General features: G+C 60.0%; 1 protein-coding gene across 2 annotated transcripts; it reads right to left on the bottom strand.

Moving 5' to 3' along the window:
• Nucleotides 1-1,078: 1,078 nt before the first annotated feature.
• TMEM106C (transmembrane protein 106C) lies at nucleotides 1,079-4,782 on the bottom strand. Of its 2 annotated transcripts, none has more exons than XM_072919692.1 (8): nucleotides 4,677-4,782; nucleotides 3,753-3,964; nucleotides 3,593-3,656; nucleotides 3,088-3,247; nucleotides 2,866-3,006; nucleotides 2,703-2,752; nucleotides 2,403-2,456; nucleotides 1,079-2,090 (listed from the first exon to the last, which is right to left on the bottom strand). In XM_072919692.1, exons 2-8 carry the CDS (start codon nucleotides 3,943-3,945, stop codon nucleotides 1,793-1,795), a joined length of 960 nt encoding a protein of 319 aa, XP_072775793.1. In that variant the 5' UTR covers nucleotides 3,946-3,964; nucleotides 4,677-4,782; the 3' UTR covers nucleotides 1,079-1,792. The 2 variants fall into 2 exon arrangements, with proteins under 2 accessions (XP_072775793.1, XP_032600798.2); XM_032744907.3 differs by having other exon boundaries at nucleotides 1,804-2,071.
• Between the last annotated feature and the right edge of the window lie 4,072 nt (nucleotides 4,783-8,854).

Genomic DNA, 8,854 nt, shown 5'->3' with positions numbered 1-8,854 from the left:
GCTCCTGGGTGAGGAATTCCGGAGCTTCATCCCGATTCTTTTGGGTCAAAACTCCTCTTTTTGCCTCTGTGGATGGCAAAGCTTTGCTCGGAGAAATTATAACTTGAAAAGATTATTTTTTAAAAAGCCATTTTTGGGCAGAATTTGACTTTTAAAAACCCTCCCAGCTTCAAGTGCAGCAGCTGCCAGTTGTGGCCAAGCACCAAAACATTGGCAGGGGAAATTCATTAAGGAGGATTGGGGGATTAAAGAGGATTTTCCACCCAAAAATGCCCTTTGAGACGCTCTCCTAATGATGGGGGCTCTGCACCGAGGGTTTGGGGTCAAATCTTTCCCCTCCTGGCGCAGCCAAGCAGCAAATTCGGGGGTCCCTCCTGCGGGCAGCCCCACCAAAAACCCGCCAGGATCCTTGGAAAAGTGGGAATGGGGATAAAGAGGGGGAAAGGGAATGTGAGGAGACCCCCAGAAAACTGGGATTAAACCCAGCTAGGAGGAAGAAAATGCAGAAATAGCAAAGTTTGGGATTTCTTACTTTTCCTTAAAAAAAAAAAAAAAAAAAAAAAAAAAAAAAGGAAAACTCAGTGGGAATTGGTCACCAGGGAAGGAGGTTGGGATTGGGATCTGGGCACTGGTCCCAGCTGGGAACGGGCACCTGGTTGAGTTTTTTCCCCACAAAAAAAATCCTGGGAAAGCCTGGGAAAAATGGGATTTTCCAGCCTGGAGAAGGAAAGGCTCCAGGGTGACCTCTCAGGAGAGCTGGGGACAGATTTGGGATAAAGGACAGAGGGACAGCACATGGGGAGTGGCTTCCCACCGGGATCTGGAGGTTTGGGTGGGATTTTGGGAAGGAATTCCTCCCTGTGAGGGCAGGGAGGCCCCAGGATGGAATTCCCAGAGGATTCCCCATCCCTGGGGATGAGTTTTAGCATCCCACTCAACCCATTCTGGGATTCTATGGAAATCCCTCAGCAAAACAGGGATTTTTGGGCAAAAAACACCACAGGAGCAATCCCAGCAGAGCACTGGATTTAGGACAAATCAAGAGCTTTTCGTTAAAAGAAATAAAGGACAATACATGGAAAGATCCAGATCAGGTTTAATGAAGAATTCAGCCCTACAAATGCTGCAGGGGCAGGAATCTCCTGCTGGAAAAGGGAGCAAAGTGTGGATTTTGTGCCACTGTCACCCAAAAATCCAGTAATTTTTCCACTGAGGAAGGATCCCCTCAGATGTAGCTGTATTTGAATCCCAAATCCCACGGGAAACGAGGGCTGAAATTCCAGAAAAAAACTCCCAAAAAGGGGCAAAATGCCAAAGGGCTGCGGGGGCCGAGCTGGCAGCTGGATTTCGCTCGCGATAGCGGCTGGCAGGAATGTCCAGCTCCCGGCAGGGAGGCCTTGGAATCCCAGCCTCCCACAGAACCCCCTCCAATCCCCGCTGCTTTGGGAAGTGGAGCACAAAAAGCAGCAAATTCCCGGATTTCAAACCCCAGGGAAGAGCCTCTGGATGCCAAAGCTGTCGGAGCCACAGGGGAAAAATGAAGAAGATGTTCATTCCCAAGATTTGGGTTCCTTTGCCTCCTTCCAAGGTATAACAGAGGCTCATTGCAGGTGGGAACTGTCCCTTTTTTGGGGTCCTGAGGTGCTGCCACCACTGAGCAGGAAAATAACCTCATTTCCCCCGAAAAAAATAAATACATTCACTCTCAAAAATCAAACCCATTTACCCCGAAACACCCTGGCGGCACCAAGCTTCCAGAACAGGTGCAGAGCACTGAAAACCTCTGGGATTTTCAGCCCTTAATTGAGGAGGGAAAAGTTCCGGATTCCTCAGCAAAGAGGAGGGGAAGGAGCACCCAAAGGGCCCGGAGCTGCCGGGTGTGTCCCCGCAGAGCCGCCGGGTGTGTCCCCGCAGAGCCACTCACGTCCCGGTGCCGCCCCGGTGCCCTCAGGGCGCCGCCCGGGCCGCGGCGGGCAGCGGGGCCGTGGAGTTGGAGCTGCAGTCCAGGTAGTGGAAGGTCTCCAGGGCGCTCTGGGCGCTGCGGCCGATGTAGGACAGCTTCACCGAGGTCCTGGCAGGGCAAAGGGACACTGCAGCACGTTTGGAGTCATCACACAACTCCTCTTTTCCTCAAAAAACCAAAAAACAACCCAAATTCCTGCGGGTTTTGGTGAAAAGGTGGGAATTGCAGCCTCTGGAGGGAGGCTCCACTTACCCCCCTGGGCTGGGTTAAAACCTGACCCTGAGGTGGATTTGGGGGGAAGCTGGGGAAAATCCAAGCAGGATTTTCTCCCCGGAGCCCAAATCTGTGGCTGGAACCCCCCTGGGATTCAGGAACCACTGAACAGAATCTTTAAGGTGGGAAAAGAGCTCCAAGAACCCAAAGCAGGAGCAGCACCCACCTCATGAGGATCACGATGTTGTGGACCTTCACCTTGGGCAAAGTGCAGAAAAAACTGGAAAAGATCAAGGAAATTGGTCAGCAAGTGAGAAACTTGAGGAATTTGGGGGTTTTTGGCAGCTCCTGCTGGTATTTTTCACTTTGGTGTTAACAAACCATCTCACAGCTCCTTGAGAAAATTCCTGGCCAAGGAAGTGAGCAGGAAAAGTGAGTGATTTCCAGATTAATTTCCCAAATTTTAATCAAAGCAGCTCCAACCCTCTCCCTCCCCAGGCATCTCCAAGGAGCAGTAAATCCTTACTACACATAGGACAGGGATCCACCCAGCTCTGCCTTCACGGTGAAATTCACCTGCAACAGAGCGGAAAAATGGGATTTCAGCGCGGTTTCATCACCCTTCAACCCCATTTCTGAGGGCGTGGACGGAGCAAAAGCAGCTGTGGCCCCTGGACACTGCTCAGTACCAGTTTGTCCCTCAGGGGCTGGATGCTGGAGACGTTGGTGAGCTGCTGGCTGCCCACCACGGTGTTCATGTACTGCACCTGGCTGCTCAGGCTGCTCACCGACACCGCGTAGAAGTTGGAATTCCTGATCCTCAGGGTGGCCTGGAGGGGGACAAAAACAACCCTGACCCTGCTGGCTTGTTGCCCTGGTGATTTATTTTCCCAAATCCACAGGAACTTTACCGTGATGGCCAGGAGGACAGCGGAGTTTTTCCTGTCAAACCACACCTGGACCACTTTGATGCCACCATCGTCCACCAGCACGGAGTGGGGGAACAGGAAGAAAACCCCCAGGCCGGATAGCAGCAGGCAGAGCAGCACTGAGAGCAGCACATAGAGTTTCCTGGGGGGAAAAAAAATCAAAAAAATTAAATACTTCACCTCCTCTGCTAGATTCAGATCCTAAAAAACCCCACCTCTTGTTTGGTTTCCTTGGAAGAGGCACCCAAAGCTGCTGTCACATTTTTAATATCAAAATGGCTCAAAATCCTCCCTTTCCACATTTGGGGTTGGGTACTGAACAACCCAAGCAGCATTTTGGGGTCTTTTTACAGCTGCTCCCAAAACTCCAGTGAGGGGATGGAAGGTGGGAGTGGGATCGTGGTGCCCATGGTAGAAATATTTAAAAGCAGACTTTAAATCCTATTCTTGGGGGTGAAAACAACCCCTAAAAGAACTCCTCCCTTACGTTCTCTGAGGACGAAGCCTTTGGTCGCTGTAAGGGATCAGAGCCACCAACTCATTCACCTGCTCTGGGAAGCAAAATGCGAATAACACATTAAAAAGTGACTTTTTTTTGCTTTTTAGAGCTCGGATTTGGGGTGTTTACACCCCAGAGGAGCAGCCACCTGTGGGGATGCAGCCGGTGCCTTGGCAGGTGGGACAGGTGACGCTGTCCCGGCCCGTGAATTCCATGTAGGGAATCTTGGCCACATCCTCCACGGGCTCCTGGGCGACCAACACATCCTCATCCTCCTCATGCTCAGCCTTCCTCCGGCTCGGGGCAGCGCTGGCGGCGGGCAGGGAACGCACGGAGCCCATGGTGGCGGCACGGTGTCACCTGTGAGAGGCAGCAGCAGCAGCTCAGGCCTGTTGGAAGGGTTTTAAAGCCCTCTCAGGGGTCCCAAAGCCACCACAAAGTGTCCCCATCCACAAGGGGAGAAAGGGACACCTTGATGGGCTCCACTTCCAGCCACCCAAAACCCAGCGCGTGCCAGGGCACCCCCTCCTCCCCTGAGAGAGCATCCAGGGCACCCCCTCCTCCCCTGAGAGAGCATCTCCTCTTGGGGGGACAGCCCCCAGCCCACGAAACGGGGCCGGAGCTCGGCCACGTCCCCTCAGGAGCACCCCAGAGCCCCTGACCCCAGGAGAGGGACAGGGCCCGCTATGGACCCCCACCTCAGAAAATCCCTCATCCTCAGGGTCCCCCTCCTGAAGAATGCCCTTTGAAGACCCCCTCTCTCAGAGACCCCCTCCCTCACAGACCCCCTCTCTCACAGACCCCCTCTCTCACAGACCCCCTCCCTCATTCCCTCATTCCCTCATTCCCTCAGTCCCTCAGTCCCCCAGAGCCGCCCCCTCACGGACCCCCTCCCTCACTCACAGACCCCCTCTCTCACAGACCCCCTCCCTCAGTCCCTCATTCCCTCATTCCCTCAGTCCCTCATTCCCTCAGTCCCTCATTCCCTCAGTCCCTCAGTCCCTCAGTCCCTCATTCCCTCAGTCCCTCATTCCCTCATTCCCTCAGTCCCCCAGAGCCGCCCCTCACGGACCCCTTCCCTCAGCGCTCTCCGCCAGGGGGCGCCCCGTTCCCGCCGCGCCCGCGGCCCCGCCCCCGCCCCCGCGCGCAGCCGCCGTCTCTATGGCAACCGCGCGAGCCGCCGCTGGGCGTGGCCTCGCCGTGACCCCGCCCATCCTCGTCGCGTGAGGATAGGCGGGGTTATTCAAATTAATCCCAGTGAAGGGCGGGGTTTAGCGAGCCACGCCCCCGTCGTTTCGCCCAAAGCGCACGCGCCAATGGTCAGGGGTGGGCGTAGTGACCACACCCTTCATTTGCATGCGATGGGCGTGGTCATATTTGCGCAAGCGCAGAAGCAACTCGTGGTTCCGGTTGGGCGTAGCAGGGCGGGGCGTGACGTAATCACGCGCGTGTGCGCGCGCAGCGGGGGCGTCCCGTCCGGAGCGCGCATGCGCCGGGGGGGGGGGGCTGGAACCAGTGCGGGGCTCGCAAGTCCCAGTTTGGGGATCCCGGTCCCAGTTTGGGCTCCATCACACCAGTACAGACTCGTGCCACGCCGGTGTGAGAGCCCCGCTCCCAGCCCGGAGCGGGCCCGCGCCGGTACGGGGCGGTCCCGAGCAGTCCCAGCCCCCCTGTCCCGGTACTAAACGGTCCGAGCCCTCCTGTCCCGGTCCGGAGCGGTCCCGAGCAGCCTGAGCCCTCCTGTCCCGGTACGGAACAGTCCGAGCCCACCTGTCCCGGTCCGGAACAGTCCGAGCCCTCCTGTCCCGGTACGGAGCGGTCCGAGCCCGCCTGTCCCGGTCCCGAACAGCCTGAGCCCTCCTGTCCCGGTACAGAACGGTCCGAGCCCACCTGTCCCGGTACGGAACAGTCCGAGCCCTCCTGTCCCGGTACGGAGCGGTCCGAGCCCGCCTGTCCCGGTCCCGAACAGCCTGAGCCCTCCTGTCCCGGTACAGAACAGTCCGAGCCCACCTGTCCCGGTACGGAACAGTCCGAGCCCTCCTGTCCCGGTCCGGAACGGTCCCGAGCAGCCTGAGCCCTCCTGTCCCGGTCCGGAACAGTCCGAGCCCGCCTGTCCCGGTACGGAGCGGTCCGAGCCCACCTGTCCCGGTACGGAACAGCCTGAGCCCTCCTGTCCCGGTACGGAACGGTCCGAGCCCTCCTGTCCCGGTACGGAACAGTCCGAGCCCTCCTGTCCCGGTACGGAACAGTCCGAGCCCTCCTGTCCCGGTCCCGAACAGCCTGAGCCCTCCTGTCCCGGTACGGAACAGTCCGAGCCCTCCTGTCCCGGTACGGAACAGTCTGAGCCCTCCTGTCCCGGTCCCGAACAGTCTGAGCCCTCCTGTCCCGGTACGGAACAGTCCGAGCCCTCCTGTCCCGGTCCCGAACAGCCTGAGCCCTCCTGTCCCGGTACGGAGCGGTCCCGAGCATCCTGAGCCCTCCTGTCCCGGTACGGAGCGGTCCGAGCCCTCCTGTCCCGGTACGGAACGGTCCCGAGCAGCCTCAGCCCTCCTGTCCCGGTACGGAACGGTCCCGAGCAGTCCGAGCCCGCCTGTCCCGGCCCAGCCCAGCGTCCCCTCCAGCACCTCTGAATTTCGGGGGGAAATGCCCCCGGGCCATTCCCTCCCACCTCCCCCCAGCCCCGGCCGCTCCATTTTCCTTCAATAAATTCCCTCCCGTGGGAATTTTTCCCACCACACCCGAGAGAAAAACCGATGGAAAACGAAATCCCTCCCTCTCCCAATCACCCAAACCATCAAAATAAAATTCACGGCAAATCTAAAATATTTTGTGAGCTCTAGAGGCACCGCCTGCCCGGCCGCGGGACACGTATCCCATGGGAATTTTATGGATCATTTCTTCTGTCCTTCCCAGGAGCGAAATTTCAGGCGGGGGGAGAATTCCCGGCTCTCCTTCCTTCCTTCCCCGGCTCCTTCCTGCGCCTTCCCGGGGGCTGGGGCGGGAAGGGCTGGAAAAGGAGAAGGGAACGGGAAAATTCCTCCCGCAGTTCCCCTCGGCTCCTGTCGCGTCCTGCGTTGGATCCCGGTTTTTTTTACCAATTTTTTTCTGCCCCCAAAGCCAGCGGGAAGGGAGGAAGGGGGGAAAGGCGCTTTTCCAGGCACCGGGCGGGATGGTGGAAGCGCTTCCCGGGAAATCTCCGCTCTCCCGGGATGGGCGAGTCCGGAGCCACCCCCGGAGGAGCTCCGGGATGAGGGAACGCCGCTCCAAGGACGGGAAATACCGGAGTGGGGCTTTCCCCTCTTTTCCAGGGATTTCTGAGCCCTGCAAGGGGACCGTGGAACCGCAGGATTTTTTGGGAGGGACCTCGGAGCTCACCCAGCCCCGTTTATCCCACCCCTGCCGCCCTCCCGGGTGGCTCCGGGCCCCGCGCAGGGACAATCCCGGGGGTGGCGGTGACGGTCCTTAAGGTCCCTTCCGAGCCCAAAGCGCCCCATGGAGATGTGGGGATCCCCGTTCGTGCCACTGCACCCCCCTGGGCCATCCTCCTCCTCCTCCTCCTCCTCTCCCGCCCCGCCGAGCCCTTTTCCAGGCTGGGAATTCCCGCTCACAGCTCCGGGAATTCCAGGCGGGGATGGAATTCGGGATGAAACCCTCCCGAGTCCCGCCGGTGCCGCCGGTCCCGGGGGTGCGGAGCAGAGCGGGATTTGGCCCCAGAGCCTCGTGCCGGGGGGGTTGGGGGCAGCAAAGCAGCAGGAAAGCGGGAGAGAGGGAGGGAATTCCAACAAACCCTCCTCGGCCACAGAATTTCCCCAGAGCTCGGGGGGCACAAATTCCCGGCGGGAAGAAGGTAAAAATCGGGATGGAAAATGCGTCACGCTGCTCTGGTGCAGGGCCGTGTCAGGGGGGAAGAGCCCTGGGAGATTTTGGGACGTTGGTTTGGCACGGGAAGAGCTGCGATGCCAAAAGCACCTGGAGATGCTTTTGGGATGGGGATGAGCGGCTTCCACCGCTCCCCACCCTCCCGAAATCCCTCCGCGCCGCGAAATTGCCTCTGATGAGCTCCCATTTCTTCCCAGACGTTGTTTTCCCCTCCTCGGCCTCATTAAATCAATTTAAAGGCGATTTGGAAGCGTTTTCCCCACGCAAAGCGCGGCGGCTGAACCCGGTGCCCGCGGCTGCGGGGGCTCAGCTCCGCCCGGGGCTCGTTTGCTCCGGGATTTGGGGTTTAGGGGACACCCGATAAACCCCGGCAGCCGCTGCAGGGCTTTTCTGGGAGCGCCTCTCGTGCTTTATTCCGTGTTGCATGTGGCTGCATCCCGGCTGGGGAATTGATGATGGAAAGGGGAAAATTGCTGAATATCCCCATTTTTTAGACCGGGGATGCGGCGTGCCCAGGCGATCTCTGGGCTGGGTTGGGCTGAGCTGGCTCTGCCCCAAATCGCACATTCCGCGTCACCAATAACAGGATTTGGGGTGGCCAAAGTCGGTTCTTGCTCCAAATACTCTCAGATCCTCCAGGAGCAGAGAAATCCCGGTGTCCTGCGGGTCCCCGGGCCCGGATCAGCCTCGGGGCTCTGCGGGGACACCGGGAGCAGGCGGAGGCTGCAAGGAGCCGGGAGTGCCGGGGTGGCACTCCGGTACTGGTGGGTTTGTTCGGTGCCGCTCCAGCACCGGGCACTCACTGGAGCTGCCCGAGCTCACCGCGCCCCTGGCAGCGCTGGCAGCCCCCAGAGCGCCGGGCGCTGGCACCCCGAGGGTCCCCTGCCCTGCCGGGGGCTCCGGGCTGGGGGAGAGGCGTGGGGCGGGCAGCGGGAACGGGGGGCACCCGGTGGTCAGCGGGAACCCGGGTGGGCACTGAGTGGTCAGCGGGAACGGGGTGGGCACCGGGCAGGCAGCGGGAACGGGGGGGCAGCGAGTGGTCAGCGGTAAACCGGGCGGTCAGCGGGAACACGAGTGGGCACCGAGTGGTCAACGGGAACCCGGGTGGTCAAGGGGAAGCCGGGTGGTCAGCGGGAAGCCGGGTGGGCACCGGGTGGTCAGCAGGGTCCGGGACCCCGAGCGGCCCCTCCGGGGAAGCCCCCGCGCTACCGGGGCCACGTGCAATGCCTCGCCACGCCCCCTCCGCCGTGGCCCCGCCCTTCTCTGCCCTTATATGGTAAAAGTGGGCGGGGCCGCGCGGTGCCGCGCAGGCATTGGCGGGGCGGGGCCGGGCCGCCGGTTCCCGTCAAAAGGCGGCGGCGGGCGGGGCGG

This window comes from Taeniopygia guttata, chromosome 29 (genome assembly GCF_048771995.1).
Source record: "Taeniopygia guttata chromosome 29, bTaeGut7.mat, whole genome shotgun sequence".
NCBI lineage: Eukaryota > Metazoa > Chordata > Aves > Passeriformes > Estrildidae > Taeniopygia > Taeniopygia guttata.
Note: the sequence above shows the minus strand (reverse complement) of the source record. Positions and strands in the feature narration are given on the sequence as shown.